We start from the raw sequence: 15,660 nt of genomic DNA on the forward strand, positions 1-15,660 counted from the left end.
ATTTCGTATTCGTAGAATCAACAAACCAGAGTTGTCTCCATGGAATGTAACTCCCCATCTCCGTCACCCGTTTTTTGGTATTTGTATGGAAAATATATTTATATTTACACGCAACTCATACAGCGGCACCGTCACTTCACATTTTTTTTATAAATTCATATTTTTGTCTTTACTTTTTTTTGTACTTCTTTGTTTTGTGAATAGCCATATACAAAAAAAAAAAGAAGCGGAAAGGAGAATTTTTCACTCTTATTGCTTTTCGAAGCTTTTCCATGGTTCACATTTCATTTATTTTCACTCCAGTGTGTATGGCTGTGTGTGCACTTCACAACTTAATACACTTTATTATTGAAAATATTTTTTATTACAAGTGGGCTGGGCCTGATCGCTGAGAGGGTTTCCCGGAATTATTCGTTGGGGTATATATAGTACTCGTACCATTTTTTTTTTTTTTTTTTTTTTGTTGGCCCTGACACGCAGCTCTCATAGTTCCGTTTGTTGGGCATTGATTTGCTGCACTCGTTTCCACGAAATACAAATATAAATACAAACCCCAACACTCTTTTTTTATGCATACACATAGTACCCACTTTCGTACCGCCCCCATCAGTATTTTTTATATACTTTTTATAGCTCCCTCTCTGATTTTGATATTCATGTTGCATGTTGCTGACTTTTGAAGTTTTTGGCAATTGGAACTTTTTCTCTTTGTCGTGTGGGCTGGGGTTTTGGCCCCCAAAAAATAAAATAAAAAACAATTTGAATAGCTCTCTTTGCATTGTTTACTTTAATTTACATTTATTTTTCGCTTTTTATGCGTTTCGTTTTTGAGGTTTTTCGTCGTGGGATGCCCAATTTTTTTTTTGTTTCGTATGCAAATTCGGCCTGAACTTCTTTAATGAACTAATTTTGTGGCAGAGCTGCGATCCCGTCCGATTATTTATGTATTTCTCGCTTACTCTCGCAACGCTGAATTCAATTAGGCCTCTCATCCCCTGTTTATTTATGTGGCGTTTGCCGAATGCTGCCTCATTTGCAAAAGTTGCCAAAGAAAAGATTCCATCCAGCCTCACTCGCCGTTTTCTGTATGTGTCAGTTTGATAAATGGTATCAATTTCTTATAGACCCCCCCACACACGCACACACACACACACTTGCACACAGAGAACAGAGGGCATCAAAAGTTTGTTTTAGAATGTTTCTGTTTTTGTTTTCACTGGCTGCTGCTTCCCCTTCAAGCCCAAGAAGTCCACTTTTGCCAATTTGACACTTTTAGCGATGCGCGTGTGCCCTGGCACTTGAATTTCAAATGTATCCAAGGCTTGTCAGTTAGGAGCATGAATTTTTAATGCGGAATGAGGCAATCTCTTAGGGAGTCGCCGTCTTCCCAATATGCTAATCGGCCCAGCGGGTTGAGTGGCATCAAGCGGAAAACTTTTTCAAAGATTTGCCCAAGTAAGTTATCCAAAAAAGGAGGTATACAGTAAATGGCATTTACTATGCCAAAGCAACAGGTATTTTATTTTAATATCCAGGTTTTAATATCGTTGTTGATATGAATATGAATATTTATAATATTTATTGTCTTAAAAACATGTTTATTAGTACTGGTTTTGATCAATATAATCTTTGACTTAAAATTCCAAAACCCACTACAAAATATTCATTTATTTTAATATTTTTTTAAATCAATCAGACTTACTGTAAAATATTTAATTTAAAAGTATAGCAGAAAGACCTTTTTCCCACTGAAATTTCGGTATTCTCCTAAACTATCAGTAAGGTCTATAAATTATTTCAGATATTGCCTGTTTCTCTTTTAGAAAAAATAAAAAAAATCTCTGCAATAATTTAAAATGCCAACGGACATTTATAACGAGCATACAATTAACACAAATTCCCATTGGCAGCCAGCTATTAGCCCAGAAAAACACACATCGCAACGCACACGGCACATTAGCGGAGCAGCAGACTCGCAGATACATTTGTATCTGCAGACCCACCAAGTAGCCAGATACAAGATACAAACGGCGACAGCCGGACGACAAAAAGGGCCGCGGGGCAAACGGTTCCCAGAGCAGCTCATGTAAATGACATGGACAAAAAAAAATAGAAGGGAGGGGTAGGGCGGACTAGAAAAACTTTCGGCCACTAATCTATAATGCTGTCAGCCATTAAACAACTGAAAAACCAAATTTGTAACTCATTAAACAAAGAGGAGAAAGAAAGAAAAAACATAAAATCGAAACGAAAAATAAGGAAAAACGAAACTAGCCAATGTGAATGACTGATAAATGCCACTCGGCTTGGCTGTCTCATTTGGACTGCCAAATAATATTTAATTATAAACAAATAAACGAGACCCCGGGGTTATGCACGTCCCGTAAAAGGTGCCGAGTGATTAATTATTATGTCAGGGAATTAAATCAAATATTTGAGTTGACACACAGCGTACCTCTCTCTAAGTGAGTCGAACGTTGCCGGGGCTGGCTTATCTGTCTGTTCGAAATCACGAAATGCAAATAAAAATGACTTTAAGGAAAGCCATGTGGAGTGGGGAAAAATGCCATAATAATTTCTTCTTTTGCTGCGGCGGCATGAAAAATTGAAAAGCCAACAGGCCGCGGCCAAAGATAACATAATCCATGGCCTGGAACCGTGAGCAACCTTTTTTTTTCTCCTTTTTTGGTTTTTGTTTTTATTACAAGGGAGTCAGACAAAGAAAGAGGGACAAAGAGGGAGAGAGAGCGATTGAGCGAGGGAAAAACATTAGCATATATCAATGCCAAATGCAAATAAATCATCAATAACATTTCTCTGCCACTTATGCACCACTTACAGATACTTACCCCGACGGAGATACCTGAACTGCAGCTGCAGCCTGCATTTTCCTCGAGGAAAAACGCCAACGCGTCTGTCATGTGCGAGTTTTGTGGCCCCTAACTAAGGCGCCTTGCATAAATTTACGCCAGAGGATAAGCCCGAAAAACGAAGATGAGGATTGAGGATTGAAGACGGAGAACTGAGGACTGGCAAGGCAAACATAAAGCAATTTTATGCGTTTTTAAAATGCGGCAATTGACTGAAACAACAAAAGCGAACTGCTGGGAGACGAAGGCGACTGGAAAATTCAGGCAAACCGCATGTGAGCACGTTTTCCGCTTTTCCGAAGGGTAAATCAAATACGAGCCAGACCGCATCGAAAGGAGAGGCAGGACGAAGTGCCCTACCATATCTCAGTCGCTGATAAGCAATATAACGCAAATGCTTGATGGTTTGTTGACGACCAACAAAAAGTTCTTGAGCGTGTGTAAACATTGGCCCGGCGATACTGGAAACGGAAAACTGAACACTGAAAACTGAAAGCAGAAACAGAAAGCAGAAAACAGAAAACAGCAGCAAGGACAACGAAGGAGCCAGCGTTTATAAATGCGCTACAGTTACAAATTGTAGCCACAGCTGTGCGTGTGTGCTGTGTGTTGTGTGTTTGGTGCTGCGGCACATGTGCGCTCTAAACCATTTATAAATGTAACAAAAAGCAACGCACACGCCAACGCCAGCAGAAAAACGAGAAAAACAGTGAAAAGCTGAAAGCCCTTGGCACAAGTGCAATGCATAAATATAAACAAAGAGATACGAACTGAAGACGGCGAAAATACAGCCAAGCACAAGGTGTTTTATCTTTTTACTTCGTGCTAAGCCAAAACGCGGTCATAAATCGATAATTTAGGGAATTGAAAGACTTATAAAAAGAGGATATGTAATTATATCTTCATAATAAAGTGGTTAGTGTTCTAAAACAAACAAATTTAAACTAAATCGCATCAATAGTTACTTTTTAAAACCCAAATAATGTTTAAGCAACGATAACAGAAAAACGTTGAAAAGTGGAGGCAAGTGCAATTCATAAATTTATAAACAACGATAAACGTTAGACAAATTGAAATCCCCGAAAATAAAGTCGACAATCCGCTCTCACAATTCGACAATTTAAAAAAGTGACAGAGCCCGTAAATTTATCTCCACAGAAATAAATTTCTATATAAATAAATAATCGTACTAAAGATGGGTGCCGCCGCTATTCGTGGTTAAGTGCTAAAAGTGCAATTTCAGCAATTGTATCTGCGAGATACATTAGCGTTGCGTGTGTTTTTGTGTGCGGCTATAATGACAATTTGACACAGGCAAAGTACATGAAATTGAGCAATTTATATGCCAAATGTGTAATTTGATGTTCGGCCGAGATACATTTTGTATCTGCCGAGCAGATGTCAGTTAAACAGGACTGCAGGAACTTTAATTGCGACCAGTTGGTGAAGTGTGTGCTGAACAACATTGAGATACAAAGCGTATCCAGGAGATACTTTTGCGGCGTGTGTGTATGATGTGCAACAATAAACTTGCAAAGAACATTATTGGCAACTGCTACTAGTGGATGGCAGATGGTTATTTGTATTTGAGAGCTGAATTTGTAGCTGCCAACTGAATTTGCATCTGTGAGATGCATTTTTATAAATTTACAAAAGTTTTAATTACAGTTTTTAGGTAACATACTCTAGTAACAAGGGGAACAATAATAAATAAACTGAGGAATGAAAACAAAATTCAACATAAAATGCCACGATATGACTTGGTATATCTGCCATAGATCTTTTTTGCCGCCACAACTGCACAGCTGCAATTTAGCCAAAGCCAAATTAATTATTAACCCCAATCCCCATTTTGCAGAGCATCGTCCACAATTAGCGCCATCGGAGCCAAGGAGCCAAGCAACAACCAATGGAACATGTTGATGCCGGTGCGGGAGTACAACAAGCACATAGCCAAAATACCAAATTGCAAGATGAGGCAGCGTCCGACGCTTAGAGCCACCTTCGCATCCTTGCTGCTGCTCCTCCACGTCGCCCAGGCGCTCGATCCGGCGGCTGCCAGTGGTGCGGGCGGCGGAAGTGGTGGTGCGGCGGGTGGTGCAGGTCCTGCCTCCACCGGCGGTGCATCTGGCGGAAGTCTGAGCAGTGGACCGCCCACGCTCATTGCCAATCTCACGGAACAGGGCAGTCCCGGTGTGTATAATTCGACAATGGGTTAATGCTAATTACACCTGTATATATATATATATATATGGCATTTATGTGGCTGTTTAGCTGACCTTTCTACCTTTTAGGGCCCGACAAAAACGACGCCGCCATTTTGGTATTTGCTAGGACGTTTATGCGTTAACCCTTTTCAGGAAATTCCATTACAAAAAGCTATTAGAAAAAAGTCAACTTAATAAAAATCAAACAACTACTTACCATTAAAAAAAATAAATATTTATACATATTTAATAATTGATATGTTTATTTAAACAAAAACCAGCAAATAATTATTACTATACTATTTATTTAAGAGGAGATTAACTTTTTTAACTTTTTTTTAAATAACTATTCGCTTCTATCCTCATTTATTATAAGTTAAAGTCAAGAATTCATGAAATTCTTACCATAAACTTGGTATGTTTGGTGTGTGCCAATGTTTGTGTGGATTTCCTTGAGCGCATTTCCGGTTTCCGCTTCCGCTTGCCAAGCGGCAGGGGGTGGCAAAAACTATTAGCCACTTGGCGCTAAATAACACCACCCACGCCCACTCTACCCTGCCGCTGAAGCAAAACACTAAGCATCAATTAACCCAATTTTCAGAATCCATTTTCACCTGCAGTTACGCCTTCAGCTTACCGCTCCGGAGCACTGGCTTTTTCTGAGTATTTTTCTAGCTGCGTGTTTCACAGCTCCACGATTACATATATGTATATATATGCCTTTTTTTTTAGAGAGGTTTTGTTTCTTTTGCTCTTTCTTTTTGCCAGCAAATACCCAAGTGGCAGTGTTGAAACCAACGTTCAAACTCCCAATTCCCCAGTCCCACCTAATCCTATAGCTATAATGCCGGGCACTTCTTGTCCAGACTTTTCCGTGTTCCGTGCTGTTTTTTCTTTTCTTTCGCAGGCGTTGGCGCTATTGTTGTAGTTTGGTTTGGTTTGGTCACTGGATCTGGATCTGGAAATGGAGTGGAAGCTGAAATCATAATTAATCCATCGATTTTCATCTTTTTTCAGCTTAAATAATTCACACAAATCATTTCAGCAATAAATATGAATTCTTTCGCAGCATTTAACAATGAATATTTCAGCAAACAAAAGTTTATTTTCAGCGTAGGTTCTTTTTTGTGAAATAACATGGGATCCAATTACAAATTGATGAGCAGGTAATGAATATAATAAAAAAAACAGAAACGAATACTTTTTATTTTGAAATGCTACTGTTGCAAACTTTGATTTGCATGTAATGTCATAAATAATTCATTTTAACACATTCAACATTTATAAAAAATTTCCCTCCCTTTTTTTATTCTAGCTGTCGCTATTAATCAAATTATACGTTTACTACATGCATTTTTAAATTGTTTCTTTATGTCGTTACGTTTACGCAGCCGCCTGGAAATTTGGTGTGACAGAGTGTCATAAACTGCAGAATGCGGGTGGCCAGCGTGCCCGGCGCTTGATTGATTCTCTCGGTCAAAAAACACCTGGGACGATGCCAGATGTCGAGGATAATAAATTTGTGAAGATGTGACAACACTTGGGAACAGTTTATGTTGCTGGATGTCTGTTCCAAAACGCCTAAGAAATTCGTTGACCGATTGGGAAATTAATTATGTATTATGTCAAATTAAACAATGCTTTAAAATTTATTTATTAAGATAAACGATTATCAATGAAGAAATAAATTCACCATTTCCCAAGTAATTGTAAAAAAGAACCTCTTAAATTAATCCTATGATTAGCAATCTGAAAAAAGATCTTAAAAAATGATTTAAAATGGAAATTTAGTAAATTAAACTAAACTAAGCTTTCTATTCGATATCTTTGCCAAGAATTTTATATTATAACCAACTAGTCTTCCATTTATGATGTTCGTAGAATAAACAATACAAAATTTATCGAACTAAAAACAAAAACCAAGACGATTTTATTGCTCATAAATATTCTAAGAATAGTACAATAATGTAAAATAAAGAATGTAACAACTGCTTCAACTCCGTAATAACTCTGTTAACTAACCTTAAGATCTGTAAATAAAAAACTAATTTATATAAAATACCATGAAATGTCTTGCGGTGTGTCATCCTTTTTGGTTTCGTTTTCATGTTGAACTGTCGATCAAATAACAACTCCTCATTGGCGGGGAGTCGGGAACGCAGGAAGTTGTCTTAACCTGTCCATAAAGATGGCACTCCTCGGCCTACACGATTGCCGTTAAGAACTCGTTTTAATCTGAGACTACCTTTCCTACCTTCTTGCGGTGTGCAGAGCTGTGCTGCGCTGTGGCTCTTGTTATTGTCGTTTGCCGTGAGATACGTCTTTTATGCATTTTCTGACTGCATCTTGATAGGCCGGAGACGGGCCGGGCCAAAAAGATTGACTCCGGCCGAGTGTTGATAAGGCCCCGCTCGAACGGACGATAAAGTCAATCAATCAGCTGGCAGACAGCCGCGGCTCAAAGCGGACTTAATTATCTGTTTAGATAACCGAGGCCAAAAATAGCCTCGCTTAGTGATGTTATGTTAAATATGCTACAAAAGCGGTAATTTAATATGCCAATTGTGTGGCGAACAATGACCACAGTTGGCTTATGGTTATGACCATATTTGGATGGCCTTTAGAGATGTTCGAACAAGACTTTGAATGGCTTTTATTAATATATTAAACAAACCATTTGGGCAGCTTAACAATGCGCTTAAAACCACCTGAAATGTGTAGGAATTCTTAAGCAAATACACAAAATTCATTCATAAAATGGATTTGAATGGATGGTTATAGAGGAGATTTATAATGGATATCACTTTTGCGTGGTTTGACTAAGGAAAATAACATTTCCATTGAAAGAAATACCTTTTTGAATGGGTTTACTACAACATTTGTAAAAAGAAAAATAATTATGAGCAGTTCTTGTACATTGTCAATCATAATGTTTATAATGTAGCTTTATTTGTTTTTATACCCTTGCAGAGGGTATTATAATTTTGGTCAAAAGTGTGCAACGCAGTGAAGGAGACATCTCCGACCCTATAAAGTATATATATTCTTGATCAGGATCACCTCCTGAGTTGATATAGCCATGTCCGTATGTCCGTCTGTCCGTCTGTCCGTCTGTCCGTCTGTCCGTCTGTCCGTCTGTCCGTCTGTCTGTCCGTCTGTCTGTTTCTACGCGAACTAGTCTCTCAGTTTTAAAGATATCGAATTGAAACTTTGCACACACCCTTCTTTCCTTTGCACGCAGTATATAAGTCGGAACGGCCGGGATCGGACGACTATATCCTATAGCTGCCATATAACTGATTGATCGGAAATGCCATAACTTTGGTGTTTGTAAAGTTAGGAAGTTGGAATTTTCTATGGGTTTTATATTTGGCCAATAAATCTGACCTACCAAATTTCATAAGGATCGGCCGACTATATCCTATAGCTGCCATATAACTGATTGATCGGAAATGCCATAACTTTGGTGTTTGTTAAGTTAGGAAGTTGGGATTTTCTATGGGTTTTATATTTGGCCAATCAATCCGACCTACCAAATTTCATAAGGATCAGCCGACTATATCCTATAGCCGCCATATAACTGATTGATCGGAAATGCCATAACTTTGGTGATTGTTAAGTTAGGAAGTTGGGATTTTCTATGGGTTTTATTTTTGGCCAATCAATCCGACCTACCAAACTTCATAATAATCGGCCGACTATATCCTATAGCTGCTATATAACTGAACGATTGGAAATGCCATAACTTTGGTGTTTTTAATGTTAGGAAGTTGGGATTTTTTATGAGTATTAAGAATGCATCATATGAATAATTTTGGAGAATATAATTTACAGAGTATTCTGCAAGGGTATATCAACTTCGGCTCCGCCCGAAGTTAGCTTTCCTTTCTTGTTTGTTATGAAAGTGTGGCTTACAGAGATAAAGGTAAGTTATAATAAAATAAGGATTGGTCTATTTAAAACAAACTAAACTATTTTTTATTATTTACCTTCTGTAATTGTTTTAAACTTCTGCGAGACCAATATTTACTTAAATTTATCCAAGTCCTTACACATTCTTGCTAAAAGAATTTATCTTAAATTTGATTTTGTTAAATTGCCTCTAAAATTATGTGCCGAACAATTTGCCAATCCAATTCCTGCCGAACTTAGATCCACCCAAGAGGAAAACTTGTCGATTGCCAGGCCCTGGTCGTGGAGAAATAAAACTTTCACATAATGGCTTCGAAAGTTCCACACCCCGGCGCAGTATTGAGCTCACCTTTTTGCTTTGCCCTGGCCCAAAACTTGTTCTTTTCGTCTGCCCAAACAAATAGTTGGCCATAAGAAGTTGTTCAAATATTTATTTACTTTTTAAGTTGCAAGCATATTTCTTTTTATTTTTTTGCGAAGCGTGTATGTTGTACGTTCTTCTTGCCCGGTTTGCTCCAATGTTTATGTATAATTCCCTGGGCAAAGTTACCGGCAGCTGGTGTGGCTGCTGCTGCCACTTCTTGCACTTCTACCGGACCCAAACTAATAACAAATCTTTTCATTAGTTGCGTTAGACAAGTTAGTTAAAAAGTGCACTTTAGGCAAACAAATGCGTGTCTGTAGAAAAAGGAAATTCAGAACAAAACCAAATTGAATAGAACAGGAGAAAAATCAGCTAAGCCAATAACCAGAAGGAACTTGGCCGGAACTTCGTCGGATGGGAAACTTTTGTGGGGGTCTTCGGAGCATAATGAAAGCATAACATTTAGTTAGCACTTGTATTCGCTATATAAACTGAAGCCCCTGCCCTGCATGTACACCGGATAGACAACAACTTTTCATTAATAACTCAAAAATGTTTTGTCTTCAAAAAGTTCACCTCTCGCCGAAGTTCGGGGATGATGGTGAGTGCGGGTCCTTCGCTCATACAAAACTTTTACACTGTTGTGCTGAAAACAAATCAAAGGAGTTTCCGACAAAGTTATTTTTTCCCCCTTTTTTGATGAGCACCATGAGGAGGGGTAGGTGGGGTTGGTGGAACAGACTGTGACAAACAATGACAACGGCAATGAGCACGCCCAGGCATGACAATGGCAATTAAAGCTGCAGCTACAGCTACGGAATCGGTCCAAAGTTGGTCCATAAAAAGCATGGAAACAACTATGGCAAATGGGTAAAAACTCTGGTAATAAAGGAAAATTATGATGATTTTCTATTTGGCATCGCGCTGAACAAAATCGTTTGGCGCGAAAACAAAGAACCATAAAACCGGGTCGAATTCTGGGAGTGAATCCCACTAAGCACTCGCCACCATCAAAGGAGAAAGCGGAGAGCACCAAGTGGAAAAGAAATTAAATGACAGGAAAATATAAGTATTAAGCGATAACATTGTTGTTTCTATCCCCATAGCGTTAAGTGAAATCATTCACAGTCGAAAGAACTGGCGACACGATTAAAATATCCGTCCAAAAGGATGAAAAAAACGGAATCGAAAAGTTGCAAAACTTTGAAATAGTTGAAAAATTGATTGGCAGTCAATAAGATGTAAGAATTATATTAAGAGCTAATAAAAAGATTGAAACGGAATTACTTGAGTAATTTTTGCAAGCTCATAAAGTTAGTCTATGCCCACAGAGTTAATGCCTTACATAAGTTTAAAAATCTATATTTTCAAATTTTATATTTTAAATTAGTTTTTTACATTTTTAAATTAGTTTTTATAAACGGAAAAAATCCCCTCTTTTCCTAAGACAGTCAAACAAATGTAAAGAAATATTATTCTTTGAGACAGAGCTTCCACTGACTACCTAAAACTTATTAAAAATGCATATATCAATTAATTTTAAAAAAGTTTTGCTTCTTTAAATCCTTTTGCTATGCTATCTTACAACTCTTTGACAAATTGCTGTATGAATGATTTTCCAGTTTCCTGTCAAAGCGCCCGCAATTTCAATTTCCATTCTGCCAAGTGCCTGGTACTACTACTCCTTGTCGTTCATTATCTGCTTTGTAATGTCTGTTTATTAACAATAACGTATATAAAAAAGACTGTTCGAGCCAAGAGAGATGGGCTAAAAAGAAAGGAAAGGCAAAACGGCAAAGGGAAAGCGCAAATAATGTTTAAACAATTTGTTGTCGTTTCGTTTCATTAAATGTCTATTCGCCCTCATTGACCAGCCCCCATCCCCCCATCCCTCCAGCCCCCCAAGCCCCTGCCCACCCGACACTAACCGACTACTAGACAGTATTCCGTATCTGGGCCGGGGGCTGTCATTATAATTTGCAAAAACTCGCTGGGAGAGCGAAAAAAAATTAGCAATAAAATGAAAAGCAAAGTGAAATGGCCGCAGGAGCTGAATCTCCGCGAGAGTCGTGGCCACTTGTTGCCAGTGATTTCCTGCTATGATGGGGGGAGGGGGGTGTACCAGAAGATGCGGGGGCGGCAGCGGCGACGGCGACTGAAGCTTCCTGCAGCTTGGCGCTTCCACTTGGCAGTGTCCGTACGCGAAATTATTATTGCTCTGCCTTCCTTTTTGTGGCAATCTATTTATACCCTCGCAAAGGGTATTTCAAATACTAATTAAATGACTGTTCTGTTTAGAACGAAACATGTTCAGATTGTGTTTTTATTGTTGTTTTCATATACTTAACTTCAGAATAAATAAATTGAAATATTGAATTTAATTTGCCTTCGACTATATATAATTACCTTAAATATTTTTTCCATAAATATATACGAATTAGGATTGGCTACGATCAAATATATGATTTTAAAGTATAAAATATTTTTTTTATTTATTTTTTTTTTATGAATACTGAAACTCTCATGGAATTTTATAAAATAAATCGAAATTTGTGTTTTTGTAAATATTTTAGAAAGTGTTTTAAATAGTCTTCCCTAAACTATTAATACTCAAAGTAACATAAAAAATATATTTGAACAACTTACAACATTTGGCAAATATAAGAATTGCTTATTGCAATAATGGGTAGTTAACATTTATTAATTGCCGTACATTTGGACTAAAATTGGTAGTGTAGAAGTATAGGAGTCCTCTTTGCTAACAGCAAGAGTGTAGAGACTTCTACTTTGAGAATCTAGTTTGCAAAACCATGATTTTTCCGACGTTCTTTTTGTTTGTTGTGCTGTAAAAATTATTATTTTTATGCTGCCTGGCTGGCTGGCTAGTCAAGTCGAGCAGAGTCTCGGGCCAGTGAAGTGGACTGGTGAGGAGCGAGAAGTCGAGTCTGTTGCCGTCTTCATGCCACTTGAATGACTCATTAAAAGTGATTTCATTTTAAAACATTTTCCTCGCTGCGGTCGCCGCTCCAGTACCAGTCCCAGTCCCAGTTCCAGTCCCATCCCCGATCCTTCGGCTGCAGATATTCCCGCTCCACTTTCTTAGTCATTGTCGTTTTCTGCCGGGCTTAGCGCCTTATCAGCTGGCTGAGCCGCCTCTCATTTCCTCCTTCCTCCACTTGGCCGTCATTTAATTTACTTTCGAGTTTACTTTTTTAATTCGCTTAGCTACTTTGACTGTGCGTTGCTGTCGTAAATCCTTGGTAGAAAAAAAAACAGGCAGGCAGAGAAAGCGAAAGAAATGGAATAGGGACAGGACACTTGGCCAACGATAAGCGGCGTGAGTCAGGCCAAGTTACCTTGCGTAATAAGATACGAAATTGCAATGTGCAGCAGCAATATCGCCGCTTTCGTCAGCCTTTTTACCTAATTCCCCAGATAAGCTGCATTATGCGCCACACCGGTGGCATAATAACAACATGGCCAACCAGCGGCCCACTCCAAGTTCCGACTTGGCCATGCTGCACGGCACATCCTCAATGCCCCAACTGCTGCATGTGTGAGTGGGCGCCTCTTGAGCGGAGCGGCAACTTGATGGCTTCCAGAATGGACTGACGACGCACGTTTTGCCCCTCGGGTTATTCCATAGACCTCCATCAGCCGAGCTAACCCCCATGCACTCAGAAAACAGATCAAGGGTCCAGGTTGTTCAAATCAAGCAGGATTACACTCAGCAATAGGTGAATTCAAGAAGAAACACTTAAGGAATAAGCCAAAAATGCTTGGGTGCTATTTTAAAAATGGATTATGGGGCTTATGTAGGTAGGAAATCATTTGGGGATTGATCAATATCTTACAATTATTGTGAATATAAATAGATTTTAAGCGGAGCTTTGCGAAATATTTTTCTTTGCTTTTTACTTTACCAAAGTCAAAAAAAGCGAATCCATTCTCTTATTAGTTATACTTAAAAATAAAGGTTTTTAAATTTCTGGTTAAAATATTTTCAAAAATACAGTCTGTAAACTTAAAAACTATTTCACAAGCGCTTTGTGTAGGTTTAAGTATAAACAAAAATACCATCGAAATAATAAATGTTACAGAAATATGTAATATTGCAAAAATTAAAAATTAAATATTAAAGACCTTCAAATAAAAGTATATTGATTGTGATATGAAATAAAAGTACAAATGGTATCTACATATGTGTAATCTTCCGACAGGAAGTGAAATGGGTTGTATGCTTGACACTACTGGATCTATTTGAGACCCATATCAAAGACCTAGGGTCGCGTTGTTATTCCACTGTACTTGGGTGAGTTCAAACTCAACCCCATGCGATTCGCTTTCATTAGAGTTGCAACAGCAAGTTGAGCGTGTGTTTCTGGGGTCTGGAATTGGTGGCAGCTGTGTGGGCGTTGCTGGTGGGCAATAAATTTCCATTTAGCCATGAACAACAACTAACGGCTTCTGCTGACGGCCAACTCAACTCAACTCGACCCGATATCCGTGCATGCCGCTGGGAGCCGCCGAATGAGCGAGCGCGGTCCGATGAAGCGTCGCGTGGAAATGGTTATAATTGCATCCGCGCTACGTTCCCCTGCACGCCCCCGCCCCTCCCTCGTACCACCCCTTTTCCTACACTCAAAAAAAACCTTTTTATAGGTATATGGAGTCTTTCAGTTATTTAAATTTGCCTTTTAAAAAGGTTTCGCTTGACAAAAAAGAAAATACTCTTTAAGAAAATTATATTTTTCACTTCAAAATTAAAACTTTTTTTGGGAACCCAAAACGTTTCTCATTTTTTTGTTTTGTATAAATCAAATTCGGCAACCCATAACTATTAAAATTAGCTGATTAAAGAGAAAGCCCAAAAAAAAAGATGTCATTTGCACAATCTAAAACTCATCGGTTTCCATTATAAAGTATTATCGATATTATTCATTTAAAAAAGGGCCTTTTGTGTATTTTTTAAAGGATTAACCAATTAATTAAAAGGTTCTGAAAAGTCGATGGTATATTATTTCTATTTTGTTTTGAAACAGTTATTTTTCTGAAATTTTAGTAAAATATTGGAATACAAAATGAATTAACCGTGTGCCAATCAAGGATTCTTAGACTCACTTTTCGAAGTGCATCAAGACCAACTTGCAACGCGAACTGTCGCTGGCACGGGGCAATAATTTTGACGCTTGATTGATCAAAGCAGCAGCGCAGCAGCGTCCTCATCGCGGACTGCTGTTGATTTTATTGGTGAACCGGCCAAGTTACAGCACTTTTACACGCTGCTGTCTGCCCGACGCCGTCGCTGCCTTTTTTATGCTTTTTATGCAGCGTTCAAAGTTTTTACTTTTTTTACGTATCCACCAGATACAGATACCCCGGCCAGCGGCCACCAGCAGCCATAACAGCTGACTGACTGAGTGAATGACTGACGGAATGACTGAATGACGGAATGACGAACCGATCTGACAGAGCGACAGACAGCCCGACTTGAGTGTGCAATAAATCATATTTTAAGTCGCCTTTGAGCAAAGTTAAATTGCAGCCGGAAGCCCCGGAAGAATTAACTATCGTGGCTTATCAATAGTTTAAGCCAGACGAAAGGAAGCCAAAGCCATAAAAAAAATTGGAAATTAAACTGTCAGATGTGAGGAGCTGTTTACACCCCAAAAACGATGTAAGAAACTTTTCAAAGACATTATTCACTGAATAAACTTGGAAATTACTTCTTTTTAACAGAGGTTTCATATAACGTTTAGCCTTATGAACTTGGCAAACAGTTGTTTCTTTTTTTATTTCATCGATTAAATGAAATATTTTATTTTCACCTTTTACCTGTTTTGGAGCTTGTATTTGGTTCAATTATTTCATAATAACAATAATTTATAAATAACCTTTTGAAAATGAAAAAATATATGAAATCAAATGGACAGCATATGATTTACTGAAAATGAAATCAATTAGAAAATAATTGGTAAAACAGGAATGCAAATACATGGAAATATGATGCACTAAAATTATTTTTTTATTTATGAGGAATTAATGTTTATTATAAAATAACAACTCCACAATAACAACTGTGGATCCAATTTCATTGGAAAATAATGCAACAGTAAAGCAAGTAGACATCTAAATATTTTCTTTAATTTATGAAATCAAATCATTAACTGAGATAATTTTTCTGCTTGTGTGGAATTCAACTCTCAACTCTATTTGAAAAGATTCCTTAAGCAACTCGATACACAAAGTATGGAGTAAAATTAGTTTTGCTATCTAGTCTGAATTCATCACCCGGGTGAAGTTGTTT

The 15,660-nt window shown here is 38.1% G+C and overlaps 1 protein-coding gene and 1 long non-coding RNA gene across 6 annotated transcripts in view; both read left to right on the forward strand.

Moving 5' to 3' along the window:
- Nucleotides 1-5,328, forward strand: part of LOC108048520 (WAS/WASL-interacting protein family member 1) — a 77,044-nt gene extending 71,716 nt beyond the window's left edge. Inside the window, exons 5-6 of one of the 5 annotated variants that reach the window (XM_044460227.1) lie at nt 2,842-3,785; nt 4,729-5,328. In XM_044460227.1, the coding sequence (XP_044316162.1) occupies nt 4,787-5,089 (303 nt within the window). In that variant the 5' untranslated portion in view covers nt 2,842-3,785; nt 4,729-4,786 and the 3' untranslated portion in view covers nt 5,090-5,328. The remainder of the gene's footprint in view (nt 1-2,841; nt 3,786-4,728) is intronic. The other 4 variants (XM_044460228.1, XM_044460229.1, XM_017129290.2 and 1 more) reach the window with 4 other exon arrangements.
- A 2-nt stretch (nt 5,329-5,330) lies between these two features.
- LOC123037793 lies at nt 5,331-7,146 on the forward strand. Its single transcript, XR_006417632.1, has 2 exons — nt 5,331-6,243; nt 6,469-7,146. It is a non-coding gene; the product is annotated as an uncharacterized LOC123037793 (long non-coding RNA).
- The last annotated feature ends 8,514 nt before the right edge of the window (nt 7,147-15,660 follow it).

The sequence above is a fragment of the Drosophila rhopaloa genome, unplaced genomic scaffold (genome assembly GCF_018152115.1).
Source record: "Drosophila rhopaloa isolate 14029-0021.01 unplaced genomic scaffold, ASM1815211v1 contig_2, whole genome shotgun sequence".
Classification (NCBI taxonomy): Eukaryota; Metazoa; Arthropoda; class Insecta; order Diptera; family Drosophilidae; genus Drosophila; species Drosophila rhopaloa.